The sequence below is a fragment of the Lipophrys pholis genome (genome assembly GCF_963383615.2).
Source record: "Lipophrys pholis genome assembly, chromosome: 1".
NCBI classification, from domain to species: domain Eukaryota; kingdom Metazoa; phylum Chordata; class Actinopteri; order Blenniiformes; family Blenniidae; genus Lipophrys; species Lipophrys pholis.
In genome coordinates this window covers 23,319,205-23,334,050 of record NC_137635.1, presented here as the reverse complement: position 1 = coordinate 23,334,050, position 14,846 = coordinate 23,319,205, and the positions used below count along the sequence as shown (strand labels likewise).

Here is a 14,846-nt window from a genome sequence, read left to right as displayed (position 1 = left end):
TTTTTTTATCTCTTCCTTTGTTCCTTTCATCTTTGCTTTTCCTATCATTATTTTACTTTTCAGTCATTTGTCCACTTTTTGGTTTGTGGTGTGAAAGGCTGTGAGTGACAGAGTTTCAATAGGGGAGGGGGTTCTGCCCTCTGAGGCACATTGGTTTAACGGTTCTGCTCTACTGGAGCAACTTTCCTCTGTTTGAGGTACGACCACTGTTAAACATCTGGAATGTTTCTGTCTGTTCCTGTTCCTTCCCAGTGGAAAAACCTAGGAGAATATTTGACAAAAAGAAAGAAAGAAAGATCAACGCAAACAAAACCGCATTTGTTTGCTGCTCTGCTTCTGCTGCTCTCTCTCTGCTTCTGCTGCTCTCGCTCTGCTTCTGCTGCTCTGCTGCTGCTCTGCTGCTGCTCTCGCTCTGCTTCTGCTGCTCTCTCTCTGCTTCTGCTGCTCTGCTGCTGCTCTCGCTCTGCTTCTGCTGCTTTCGCTATGCTGCTGCTTTCGCTATGCTTCTGCTGCTCTCGATCTGCTGCTGCTCTCGCTCTGCTTCTGCTGCTCTGCTGCCGCTATCGCTCTGCTTCTGCTGCTCTCGCTCTGCTGCTGCTTTCGCTATGCTTCTGCTGCTCTCGCTCTTCTTCTGCTGCTCTGCTGCTGCTCTCGCTCTGCTTCTGCTGCTCTCTCTGCTTCTGCTGCTCTGCTGCTGCTCTCGCTCTGCTTCTGCTGCTTTCGCTATGCTGGTGCTCTGGCTCTGCTTCTGCTGCTCTGCTGCTGCTCTCGCTATGCTTCTGCTGCTCTCATTCTGCTTCTGCTGCTCTCACTCTGCTTTTGCTGCTCTGCTGCTGCTCTCGCTCTGCTTCTGCTACTCTCGCTCTGCTGCTGCTCTCGCTCTGCTTCTGCTGCTCTGCTGCTGCTCTCGCTATGCTTCTGCTGCTCTCGCTCTGCTTCTGCTGGTCTCACTCTGCTTGTGCTGCTCTGCTGCTGCTCTCGCTCTGCTTCTGCTGCTCTTGCTCGGCTGCTGCTCTCGCTCTGATTTTGCTGCTCTCTCTCTGCTTCTGCTGCTCTCGCTCTGCTTCTGCTGCTCTGGTGCTGCTCTCGCTCTGCTTCTACTGCTCTCTCTCTGCTTCTGCTGCTGCTCTCGCTCTGCTTCTGCTGCTCTTGCTCTGCTGCTGCTCTTGCACTGCTTCTGCTGTTCTCTCTCTGCTTGTGCTGCTCTGCTGCTGCTCTCGCTCTGCTTCTGCCGCTCTCGCTCTGCTTCTGCTGCTCTGCTGCTGCTCTCTCTCTGCTTCTGCTGCTCTGCTGCTCATGATTGACAATTAGTGTTGCTTCCTACCTGGACAGGTTGGTTTCACATACTTGGAGGAACATTGTGTAGTTTAGGGGTTCCCTTTAGGTTTCTGAGCAGTGTATATTTACTGTCTGTTCTGGTTCTGGTTTTGTGTCACCTGGTGCCCCCCCCCCCCCCCCCCCCAGACTTACATAGGAAACATGCTGCTGTCCATTAACCCCTTCAAGCCGGTCAGTATTTACTCAGAGGAGCTCAGACTGATGTACCTGGGGAAGGAGCAGCACAGGAACCCACCGTGAGTCTCTCTCTCTCTCTCTCTCTCTACCCCTCTCTCCCTTTCTCTCTTCCACCTCTCTCCCCCCTCTCTACCTCTCTCTCCCCCCCCCTACCCCCCCCCCCCCCCCCCCCCTCTCAGTGGACTGTGTTTCCTGTACTGCAGACATGTGTATGCGGTGGCAGACTCTGCGTTCAGCTTCTCTCAGGCGTCCAATCAGGAGCAGTGCATCATCATCAGGTAATGTTAGGCCCCGCCTCCCAGCAGCTCTGCAGACTTCATCACATTTAACCTCCAAATATTCTTCTTCTCACAACAATGACAACAGTTTTCTTGGAAGGAGACCCCAACTATCAGTATGTTCAATCCCTCAACCCTTCAACTTCTGAACCCTTCAACTTCTCAATCCTTCAATCCACCAATCATTCAATCCCCCAATCCTTCATTCCTTCAATCCCCCAATCCTTCAATCCTTCAATCCCAGGTGGATCCTTTCATCTACTCCGTCCTCAAACGAACATGAACGCTAATCAAAAGAACACAGACTCTTTTTCTTATAAAGCTTCAATCCGGTCCACATCTCTAATCCGGTCCACATTTTAATCCGGTCCACATCTTCAGGTGCAAAGTGTTGTTTAGCAGATAAAAGAACACAAGAGACTTTTCCACCAGAAAGAACCAGGTGCTAGGTCTGGTCCAGGGCCAGATTTAGCACCGGTTCTTTGTCTTTCCACCTCTAAAGCCGCGGACTATCAGGGCCTAACTGGTTCTAAGCTGGTCCCACATCGTTGCTGGAACAGAGCGGGGCCAGAGCGGGGCTATAGCGGAGCTAGGGCGGAGCCATAGCTGTGCTAAAGCGGGGCCAGAGCAGGGCCAGAGCAGGGCCAGAGCGGAGCTAGAGCGGAGCCATAGCTGTGCTAAAGCGGGGCCAGAGCGGAGCCATAGCGGAGCTAAAGAGGGACAAGAGCGGAGCCATAGCGGAGCCAGAGCGGGGCCAGAGCGGAGCCATAGCGGTGCTAAAGCGGGGCCAGAGCGGGGCTAAAGCAGGGCCAGACTGGGGCCAGAGCGGGGCCAGAGCGGGGCATTGCAGGCCTTAGAGCGTAGCCTGCAGGTTGGCCAAGCAAGGCAGCAGTTTGCCAGTCTGCGCCAGGCACCCACTGCCCCTCCTAGGCAGGGACAATTGGCAGCAGCAGGGGCAGGGCTCGCCCATCCGGGCAGTCCATAGGCCCGCAGGTCACGGTGCTGGGTATTCGGCAACACCGTGCAGCAGCGCGTCCATATGCCCAGGGGCCTAGGGGTTCTGGACCAAGTCGCCGCCCCCCCAGGGCCCCAAGAGGCAAGGGGGGTGGAACCTGAACCTCAGGGGCCGGTCGTCGGACGCTTTTCCCAGGACCGACTCCACAGCTGGGAAGAGCAGACCACAAAATCTTGGGTGGTGTCCACGCTATCCAAGGGTTACACGTTATAGTTCTGACGCCGGCCCCCTACCTTCAGCGGGATCAAACGCACTGTGGTCAGAGATCCCGTGAAATCCCTCGTGCTAAGTCACGAGGGGGCCACCCTTCTCAGAAAAGGGTGGCATCGAGCGAGTAAAACCGGAGGCTCCACTTACTCCACTTACTTTCTGGTGCCCAACAAAGAGGTCTGGATTTCGCTCAGTCCTGGATCTAAGGGGGCTGAACCGGTTTCTCAAAGTTCTCCCCTCCCATATGCTGCGTGTGGCAGACATTCTTCAAACTGTCTCAGCAGGAGGCTGGTTGGTGACAGTGGATCAGGTTCCCATTGTCCATTGTTCATGGACAAGGGTTATCAGTTCATGGTTCTGCCGTTTGGGCTCTCCCTGGCCCCACGTATACTTACCTGGTGTGTGGCAGCTGCTCTGTCACCGTTACAGGCCAGCGGAGTAATGATACTCCACTATCTGGACAACTGGCTTGTCATTTCCCAACACGGGAGCAGGCGTTGAGGGACACTGCGGCTCTCCTCGCTCACGTGGGCAATCTGGGCCTCAAGGTGAATTATGCCAAGAGCAACCTCGTACCCGTCCAGGTGGGAGGTATTTAGGGCTGGTGCTGGATTCCTAATAATAATAATAATAATAATTGCTTGGATTTATATAGCGCTCTTCTCGCACTGACTCAAAGCGCGTACAGAGACCATTATTCATTCACACCAGTCCCACCAGTGATGCTCAGCTAAGCTGTAGCCACAGCTGTCACTCCTGGGGCTGCTGACGGAGGCCTGGCTGCGACGGAGGCCTGGCTGCCATTTTGCACCAACAGCCCCTCCGACTACCACCAACATTCATGCACCATTCATACGAGGCAATGTGGGTAAAGTGTTTGTCCAAGGACACAACGACAATGACTGTTTGATAGAGTGGGATTCGAACCGCCAACCCTCCGGTTATTAGACGACTGACTCTACCGCCGAGCCACAATCGCCCCATCCTCATTAATGCGAGCTTCCCTTTCTCCAGAGCGGTTCTCTTGGGCCTTCTAAGGTGTTTCCAGCGTGGAAGCCTCCTGCAATATGGCCTGATCCTGTGACTCGTGGGGATGCCAGCCTCGGCATCCATGGCTGTACTGCTCAGGCTTCTTACCTTCAGGTATGGCTGAACAGCCTGCAATTGGACCCCAGCACTCACCGGCACAAGGTGGTCAGGGTGTCTGCCCAGTGCCTCCTTACCCTGGAGGGAGAGAGCTTACTTAATGTCAGGTGTACCCTTGGGGAGGGTAGCCTCCCACCGGGAGGTTGTCGAGACAGATGCCTCTCTTTTCGGTTGGGGGGCAGTATGGCTTCCTGAGAATCCGGGCAATGTATGTTCCTGGTCTCGGGAACACTGCCGCGGATCTCCGCTCCCGTCAGAAGCCTCCCTCTGGGGAGTGGAGACTTCATTCAGAGGTGGGGACCATGATATGCACCACGTTTGGCAGCAGTGGACCTCTTTGCCTCAGAGGCAATGGCCCACTGTCCTCTCTGGTTCTCTCTGATTCTCTCTGAGGGGAGGATGCCTTGGCGCATACCTGGCCGGACGGCCTACTTTATGCTTTCCCTCCACTCCCACTCATACCAGCAACACTTCATAGGGTCCAGCAGGGTGGTCACCTCCTGCTTCTGGTTGCCCCATGCTGGCCAGGAAGACCATGGTTCCCGCTGTTGCTCAAACTCCTGCAGGGAACACCGTGGCGTCTTCCAGAGAGGAAAGACCTCCTGTCTCAAGTCAATGGACGCATATGGCACCCGAGTCCGGGTCGCCTGAAGCTGTTCTTGTGGCCCCTACAGTAGAGGACCCACTTTTGGCGTCCTGCGATGGGGCAGTTGCCCACACGATTTTAAACTGCCGAGCACCGTCCACCAGGTTGCTCTACAGGTGAAGCTATTTGTGGAGTGGTGTAACTCTGACAACGAGGTGCCGGAGACATGTTCAGTGGTGGCAAAACTGAGTTTCCTGCAGTCCATCTTTGACAGGAACAAGACTACCTCCGCTCTCAGAGTGTATGTGGCTGCTGTCTTGGCCAGTCATACCAAGGTGGATGGCCAGTCAGTGGGATCACATGATCTGGTCCAGCAGTTCCTGAAGGGGACTCAGAGGCTCAGACCACACCGGGTCCAGGAGCTGCCATCATGGGACTTGCAGGCCGTCCTTCAGTCGCTGTCCCAGCCGCCCTTTGAGCCGCTTGGACACACTGATTTAAATTGGGTGTCTCTCAAGACAGCCTTCCTTCTTGCTTTGGCAACCGCAAAACGTGTGGGAGAGCTGCATGCTCTGCCAGTGAGCAAGGCATGTCTGTGCTGGAAGGCGGATGTATGGGGTGAGTCTTAGGCCAAATCCTGCTTTTCTGCCCAAGTAGTTACCCCCTCATCATGTGAACCAGCCTATCGAGTGACTGCCTTCAGTCCTAACCCTAACCCTATCCCTATCCCTATCCCTAACCCAAACCCTATCCCTAACCCAAACCCAAACCCAAACCCAAACCCTATCCCTATCCCTATCCCTATCCCTATCCCTATCCCTAACCCAATCCCAATCCCAATCCCAATCTCAATCCCAATCCCAATCTCTATCCCTATCCCTATCCCAAACCCTAACCCTAACCCTAACCCTCAGAGAGGAAGGGCGAGCCATAATCGCTGTTTTGCCCCGTGTGGGCGCTTAAGGCTAACATGGGGGCGACGGCTATCCTGCGAACAACAGACAGTCTTTTCGTCTGCCATGGAGGCTGTAGAAGGGGGACGGCACTGTCTAAACAGAGACTGTCTCACTGGGTAGTGGAGGTCATTCAGCATCCCTATTATGCACTGAGCATCCCGGTGCCTCAGGCCATAAAGAGCCACTCTACTAGAGGCAAGGCTGCATCATGGGCCGCCTTGAGGGGCGTTCCCCTGCAGGACACCTGAGCTGCAGCGGCCTGGTCCTCATCCTGGACCTTTGGACGTTTCTATAGGGTGAATGTTGCTGGTGTCCCGCCTGTGGCAGTGGCTGTACTGTCCACAGCGCCAGGCCTTGAGTAGGTGAGGATTCTTCGTGACCTTTCTGGTACAAGTCATTTTAAGCACCGCCTCTGGCGGTCTGGAAGGATGAAATAGAACCAGAGTTACGTATGTAACTACGGTTCTATGAATCCTGGAAGACCGCTAGAGCATCCAGTCACTCAGTGTCCTCTTGTCCTCGCGAGACGATTTTGACAGGAACAGATCACCTGATGATGCCGGTAGATATAGACTCTCCGGGTCATCCAGGGGTCACTGGTGACTTTGTTGATGTAATTACTCGACTTGCGCGAGATAGAACATCCAGTGCTTAAAGCACCGCCTCTGGTGGTCTGGAGGATTCATAGAACCGTAGTTACATATGGAACTCTCGTTTTACACCTCATGTCCAGTTTGTGTTGATTCCTGAACTTCAGCTTTGAAAAACTAATGTGGAGTATGGAGTATTTAATTTACTTGGAGTAGGGAGTCTTTACATGGAGTATGGAGTATTTAATTTACTTGGAGTATGGAGTCTTTATATGGAGTATGGAGTATTTAATTTACTTGGAGTATGGATTATTTACGTGGAGTATGCCGTATTTACGTGGAGTATGGGATATTTACATGGAGTATGAAGTATTTACATGGAGTATGGAGTATTTACGTGGAGTACGGAGTATTTACGTGGCTTATGGAGTATTGGCGTAGAGTATGGAGTATTTACGTGGAGTATGGAGTATTTATATAGAGTATGGAGTATTTACGTGGAGTTTCTCCTGAGTCTGACGGAGGTGATTCCTTCTCTCGCAGTGGGCAGAGCGGTTCAGGTAAGACTGAAGCCACCAAGCTGATCGTCCACTACCTGAGCGTCATGTATCAGAGTGGGAACCAGAGCCTCCGACAGGTACGCTCCTCACCTGCTCCTCTACCTTCTCACCTGCTCCTCACCACCTCCTCACCTCCTCCTCCTCTACCTCCTCACCTCCTCCTCTTCCTCCCCACCTGCTCCTCTTCCTCCCCACCTGCTCCTCCACCTCCTCCTCACCTGCTTCTCCTCCACCACCTCCTCTACTTCCTCACCCCCTCACCTGCTCCAACACCTCCTATCGTCCTCCTCTTCCTCCTCACCTCCTCCTCTTCCTCCCCACCTGCTCCTCCACCTCCTCCTCACCTGCTCCTCCTCCACCACCTCCTCTACCTCCTCACCTGCTACCACCTCCTCACCTGCTCCTCTACCTCCTCACCTACGTCCTCATCTGCTCCTCACCTCCTCCTCCTCCTCACCTGCTCTTCCTCCACCTCCTCTACCTCCTCACCTCCTCCTCTTCATCCCCACCTGCTCCTCTACCTCCTCCTCACATGCTCCTCTACCTCCTCCTCACCTGCTCCTCCTCCACCCCCTCCTCTACCTCCTCACCTGCTACCACCTCCTCCTCCTCCTCCTCACCTGCTCCTCCTCCACCTCCTCTACACCTGCACCTCTACGTCCTCACTTCCTCCCCCTCCATCTCTTCCTCATCTGCTCCTCACCTCCTCCTCCTCACCTGCTCCTCTACCTCCTTACCTACGTCCTCATCTGCTCCTCACCTCCTCCTCCTCCTCCTCCTCCTCCTCCTCACCGGCTCCTCCTCCACCGCCTCCACCTCCTCCTCACCTGCTCCTCTACGTCCTCACTTCCTCCCCCTCCATCTCTTCCTCACCTGCTCCTCCACCTTCTCACCTCCAAACCAGAACCGGATCCCATATGGTTCCTCCGGTCGCAGAACCTGATTGATGTTTTGAACTTTAAGGGAAAAACAATTGAAATGAAATCGTCTCAGTGGGACAACGTGACGGGATGTCAGCAACAGTCTATCCCCAGCTTCGTCTCTTTCACATGAACACTGTTTGCTTCAGTCCTGGACAGAAATCCTGTGAGAGAATGAAGGATTTTGTTTATTTAAAGCAGGAACAGAACAAGTCCTCCACCTGATGTCCACTAATGTGGGACGTGATGCCCTGCAGGACATTTATGGAAAGACTGTTACCAACAGGATGTTTGTCTCACCAAAGACCTGTACTACGAAGCTGGGTTTTCTCTTATCTAGGTAACTTCAGGATTAACTCTGGGTTTCTGTACTACGACTCTCGTTCACTTCTCACCAGGATAAATCACCTGGTAACTGACGCCGAAAGTCTAACCTGCTCTGGATCAGGATATGTTCTGGATAAGAGGTCAGAGCTCCGCCTCCTGACCAATCAGATCTCTTGGACAATGCCCCGCCCATTCTTAAATGATGGTGATTGGTGGGCAGGTTCAGCTCTGAGCTGCAGCAGAGAGGAGATGATAAATTAATCTAGAACAATCTTTAGACATAATAAAATAAATCCTGGTCTCTGAGGCTCTGAAGGAGGTTCTTGTTCTTGTTCTTGACTTGTTCCAGGTCTGTTTATCTCCACGAGGGTTGATCTGGAATAATGAGGTTCATGATCACACCTGACAGAACTGCAGAACCATGAATTTATGGAACCAGAACTACTGGTGTCGTCATGGTGATGAATTAATATTCCAACAGTAAACACAAGAGAACCTCCGCCTCAGAACAAGTGATGGAGAATGTAAAGTAAAAGAAGAGCAGTGAGGAAGCTCGGCCTGGAACCTTTCTGCTGGAATAAAGTGAAAGTGAGTGATCACAGTGCTGTTCCTTTATATCACTGAGAAATTAATCTGCTCTAATCTCACCAAGTCAGGAAGGTTCTGGCTTTGGCTGCAGCAGCAGTGTTGCTTTGAGCTGCTGGATGAGTTTGAATTCTTCATAATCTCAGAGATTAACTGCTCCTTCAGTAATCTGTAAACTGCTCTGCAGAGTTTCTCTGTGTGTGATTGGTCAGACGCTGCAAGCTCCGCCCCTTTCACGTGAACGCTCACACCTGGTCTGTGTTGAACCAAAGAGTTGATAACCTGCTTGGTAGTAAAGGTGATCAGGATCAGTCACATCTGGATCAGTTAACCAGGAACCAGAGATCCTGGTATGTTGATCAGGTTCCTAGTACAGGCCTCTGGTTCCTAGTACAGGCCACAGGTTCGTAGTACAGGCCACAGGTTCCTAGTACAGGCCTCAAGTTCATAGTACAGGCCACAGGTTTGTAGTACAGGCCTCTAGTTTGTAGTACAGGCCTCAGGTTCGTAGTACAGGCCTCTAGTTTGTAGTACAGGCCACAGGTTTGTAGTACAGGCCTCTAGTTTGTAGTACAGGCCTCAGGTTCGTAGTACAGGCCACAGGTTCGTAGTACAGGCCTCAGGTTTGTAGTACAGGCCTCTGGTTCATAGTACAGGCCTCTGGTTTGTAGTACAGGCCTCTGGTTCGTAGTACAGGCCTCTGGTTCGTAGTACAGGCCTTTGGTTTGTAGTACAGGCCTCTGGTTTGTAGTACAGGCCTTTGGTTTGTAGTACAGGCCTCTGGTTCGTAGTACAGGCCTCAGGTTTGTAGTACAGGCCTCAGGAGACAATGAGGTTGTTTTCTTTTCTAGCTTTGTAAAAATACTGTTTATGTGTTTTTAAAAAGAAGTCTGGTTTGATGGCAGGCCGTTCTGGTAGAAGTGAGTTAGGAGTACTTCTCTTTCTTCTATTTCCTGTGTGATTCAGTTTGTTGTGACGAGAGTCAGAGAGCTGCAGCCTCAGAGGGAAACTTTCCATCCCTTTCATCTACTGACAACTGACTGACACATGAAGCTTTTACCCAGCGTGTTCTGTGGACTGATGAATACTCCAGTTTCCACATGTTTCCTAAAGTTTCCATGTGTTTCCTGTAGTTTTTTGAAGTTTCCATGTGTTTCCTGAAGTTTCCACGTTTCCTAAAGTTTCCATGTGTTTCCTGTAGTTTCTTTTAGGTTTCCACGTGTTTCCTAAGTTTCTACGTGTTTCCTGAAGTTTCCACGTTCCCTAAACTTTCCATGTGTTTCCTGTAGTTTTTTTTAAGTTTCCACATGTTTCCTAAAGTTTCCACGTGTTTCTTGAAGTTTCCACATGTATTGTGTAGTTTTCATATGTTTCCTAAAGCTTCCACCTTTCCTAAAGTTTCCAAATTTTTCCTGAAGTTTCCTAAAGTTTCCACATGTTTCCTGAAGTTTCCGGGTTTCCTTGTGTTTCAACGTTTCCTAACATTTCCATGTGTTTCCTAAAGTTTCCACATGTTTCCTAAAGTTTCCATATGTTCCCTGAACTTTCCTAAAGTTACCACGTGTTTATTGTAGTTTCTTGAAGTTTCCATGTGTTTCCTAAAGTTTCCATGCGTTTCTTGTCGTTTCTTGAAGTTTCCATGTGTTTCCTAAAGTTTTCAGATGTTTCCAGTAGTTTCTTGAAGTTTCCACATGTTTCCTAAAGTTTTCACATGTTTCTAGTAGTTTCTTGAAGTTTCCACATGTTTCCTAAAGTTTTTACATGTTTCTAGTAGTTTCTTGAAGTTTCCACGTGTTTCCTAAAGTTTTCACATGTTTCTAGTAGTTTCTTGAAGTTTCCACATGTTTCCTAAAGTTTTCACATGTTTCTAGTAGTTTCTTGAAGTTTCCACGTGTTTCCTAAAGTTTTCACATGCGTCTAGTAGTTTCTTGAAGTTTCCACGTGTTTCCTAAAGTTTTCACATGTTTCTAGTAGTTTCTTGAAGTTTCCACATGTTTGCTGAAAACGATATTGAATGTTTGTGATGTTTGACTTCCTGCACCAGCCCATGGAGATCTTTCCCATCCTGGAGAGTTTTGGAAATGCAAAAACGATCCTCAACAACAACTCCAGTCGATTTGGAAAGTACCTGCACATCCACATCCTGCAGTGAGCCGTCACCCTCTCACACTAACCTTCTACCTCTCACCCAAACTCACAAAACCTCACACCCTAACCCTAACCCTCTCACCCTAAACCTCTCACCCTCTCACCCTAACCTTCTAAATCCTTACCCTAAACTTCTAACCCGAGCCCTTTCACCCTAAGCCTCTCACCCTCTAACCGTCTCACCCTAAGCCTCTCACCCTTAAACCTCTAAACCTCTCACCCTAACACTCTCACCCAAAACTTCTAACCCTAGCCCTCTCACCCTCTAACCCTCTCACCCTAATCCTCTAACCCTAACCCTCTCACACTAAACCTCTCACCCTAAAGATCTAACCCTAGCCCTCTCACCCTAATCCTCTAACCCTAACCCTCTCACACTAAACCTCTCACGCTAAACCTCTCACCCTAAACCTCTCACCCTAAACTTCTAACCATAGCCCTCTCACCCTCTCACCCTAATCCTCTAACCCTAACCCTCTCACACGAAACCTCTCACTCTAAAGATCTAACCCTCTCACCCTAAACTTCTAACCCTAGCCCTCTCACCCTCTCACCCTCTCACCCTCTCACCCTAATCCTCTAACCCTAACCCTGTCACACTAAACCTCTCACCCTAAAAATCTAACCCTAGCCCTCTCACCCTAGCCCTCTCACTCTCTAACACTCTCACCCATGGAGCTGTCTCTGGTGGGACTGACGGTGTCTCTCTGATTGGTCCATTGTGTTTCCTGTTGGTCGACAGTGGAGTCATTGTCGGGACGTCGTTGTCCAAATACCTGCTGGAGAAGTCGAGACTCGTCTTCCAGGTGAGAACAATGAGACTTTACTCTCCAGGTGAGACTTTACTCTCCAGGTGACTTTACTCTCCAGGTGAGACTTTAGTCTCCCGGTGAGACTTTACTCTCCAGGTGACTTTACTCTCCAGGTGAGACTTTACTCTCCAGGTGACTTTACTCTCCAGGTGAGACTTTACTCTCCAGGTGAGCCTTTGGTCTCCAGGTGAGACTTTAGTCTCCGGGTGACTTTACTCTCCAGGTGAGACTTTACTCTCCAGGTGACTTTACTCTCCAGGTGAGACTTTAGTCTCCAGGTGAGACTTTACTCTCCAGGTGACTTTACTCTCCAGGTGAGACTTTAGTCTCCAGGTGAGACTTTACTCTCCAGGTGACTTTACTCTCCAGGTGAGACTTTACTCTCCAGGTGAGCCTTTGGTCTCCAGGTGAGACTTTAGTCTCCGGGTGACTTTACTCTCCAGGTGAGACTTTACTCTCCAGGTGAGACTTTAGTCTCCGGGTGACTTTACTCTCCAATCCAATCCAATCCAATCTAATTTATTTATAAAGCACTATCAAAAACAACTCAGTTGACCAAAGTGCTGTACAACAATATAAAAATACAATTATAAATATAACAATACAGTGGCAGCACAGAATACACTTATAGCAGTAAAAGTCAACTTCAACACTGGTTAAAAGCCAAGGAGAACATGCGTGTTTTGAGATGTGATTTAAAAACATGAAGGGAGTCAGCCTGTCTAATGAACAAAGGAAGCTCATTCCACAGTTTGGGACCAACCACAGAAAACGCTCCGTCTCCTCTTAGTTTGCGATGCATCTGGGGGACCGAAAGCAACGCTTGATCAGCTGACCTGAGTGAACGTGCTGGGGAGTACGACACGAGCAGGTCGGACAGGTAATGAGGGGCAAGGTCATTAAGACATTTAAAAACAAATAACAGAATTTTAAAATCAATTCTAAATTGTACTGGGAGCCAGTGCAGAGAAGAGAGAATGGGTGAAACGTGATCATGCTTTCGTTAGCCAGTCAAAAGGCGCGCTGCAGCGTTCTGAACCAGCTGCAGGCGTGTCAGTAAGGACTGACTGATGCCGGTGTACAGGGCGTTGCAATAGTCCAGCCGTGTCGTGACAAAAGCATGAATCAGGATTTCAAAATGATGTTTTGAAAGTGAGGATTTTATCTTTGCGAGTTGCCTCAGATGGAAAAAACTCGCCTTCACCGCAGCACTGATCTGTTTGTCAAATTTAAAATGTTGATCCATCTTTACTCCCAGATTAGAAACAGTTGGTTTGACAAACTGTGTCAGCGATCCTAGGTTCACCGGGGCGGCAGTACCAGAAGTGCTCGGCCCCACTAGGAGGACTTCAGTCTTTCTGTCATTAAAATGTAAAAAGTTAGCAGACATCCAGGATTTGATTGCTTCAATACACTCCAAAAGTTGAGTGGCACTGAAAGCATTCTCACGCTTCAGGGGCACATAGATTTGGCTGTCATCCGCATACAAGTGAAATGACACCCCAAATCTACGGAGAACAGATCCTAGCGGGAGCAGGTATAATGAAAACAGGAGAGGACCAAGGATGGACCCTTGCGGTACTCCATACGACAGAGGGGCTGTGGAGGAAACACAATCCCCAACTTTAACACAGAAACTCCTCCCTGTTAAATAGGATCTGAACCATTTTAAGGCACATCCCCGAATACCAACCAGATTTTCAAGGCGATACAGGAGGATTTCATGATCGACTGTATCGAACGCAGCAGTTAGGTCCAACAGCACCAGAGCCACAGTATGGCCAGAATCATTCAACATTAAAATGTCATTAAAAACCCTTAATAAAGCTGAGTCAGTACTGTGGAGGTTCTTAAAACCAGACTGAAAAACCTCTGGGATCTCATGTTCATCCAAGAATGACTTCATCTGAATGAAAACAATTTTCTCCAAAATTTTGGACAAAAATGGGAGCTTGGAAATGGGGCGGAAATTAGAAGGGTCGTTAGAATTTAGGCCCGGTTTTTTCGTTAATGGCTGAACAACAGCGTGTTTGAAACTTGCAGGCACCGCCCCATTCGCCAAGCAACCATTAACGCAATGCAAGGCAAAGGGTGCTATTGTGGGAAACACATCTTTGAACAGGCGTGGGGAAATAGGATCAAACGGTGAACCAGCGGGCTTCATTTGACTGACCACCTTTTCCAAGTTAGAGAGTGTGACAGGCTCAAACTGACAAAATAAAGCTGAGCAAGAGACATAGTTAGACATGCCTACAGAGGGAGGGCTGATAAGAGCCCTAGTGCTCACAACCTTATTTATAAAAAAGTTCAAGAAGTTTTCACACACTTCAGGTGTTGCCTCTAGGCCATTGGATTGAGGAACATTAAGAGCAGCATTCACCATATTAAAAAGAACCCGGGGGTTGTTTCTGTTGGACGTAACCATATCAGCAAAGTACATAGCCTTGGCAGATTTGACACTTTTCTGATAGGTATGTAAGCTGTCTTTTAACAGTTGAATGGAAACCTGCAACTTATCCCTTTTCCATCTTCGCTCAGCTCTCCTACACTCACTTCGAGCAGCACGAGTCGACTCATTGAGCCACGGCTCAGATTTAGGTTTGGCACGCCTTGGTTTAAGCGGAGCCACAGTGTCAATAATTGATAGACAAGTTGACTCAAAATGTATGGAAAACTCATCAATATCAAAATCGAGAAAAGAGCGATCGTTTGCCAACAGTGACTGGTGAAAAGCCGTGGAGAACTGAGCAGCAGTGGAAGAGTTAATTACACGACAGCAGCGCACAGGAGCGCACAGGTTGACATCGCACAAAAGAGGCACATCAAAAATAATGGGCAGGTGGTCTGAAAACACTGCATCACACACCTCCAAATTACACACTGAAAGACCGTATGTTAAAACAAGGTCCAATGTGTGACCATGATCCTGTGTGGGTCCAAAAATAGACTGCACAAAGTTAAAACTTTCAATAAGATCCAAAAAGTCTTTCACCATAGGTTTCTCAGTGCAGCATACATGAATATTAAAATCACCCACAATCAGTATGCGATCGAATTTGGGCATTATTTCAGCTAAGAAATTGGAAAAATCACTTATGAAGTCTTTGTTGTATTTGGGTGGCCTGTACACAACGGCGCACAACACGGGAAGATCAGAGGACAAAACGAATGCGTTTATCTCAAAGCTAGATGTAGAAA

At 49.5% G+C, this 14,846-nt stretch overlaps 1 protein-coding gene across 1 annotated transcript in view; it reads left to right on the top strand.

Moving 5' to 3' along the window:
* myo15b (myosin XVB) overlaps nt 1–14,846 on the top strand; it is a gene marked incomplete at its 5' end in the record, with an annotated part of 217,000 nt that overhangs the window by 62,581 nt on the left and 139,573 nt on the right. Inside the window, 5 exons of the mRNA XM_080461452.1 lie at nt 1,465–1,574; nt 1,719–1,793; nt 6,840–6,933; nt 10,733–10,836; nt 11,579–11,642. Coding sequence (XP_080317578.1) covers nt 1,465–1,574; nt 1,719–1,793; nt 6,840–6,933; nt 10,733–10,836; nt 11,579–11,642 — 447 coding nt within the window. The remainder of the gene's footprint in view (nt 1–1,464; nt 1,575–1,718; nt 1,794–6,839; nt 6,934–10,732; nt 10,837–11,578; nt 11,643–14,846) is intronic.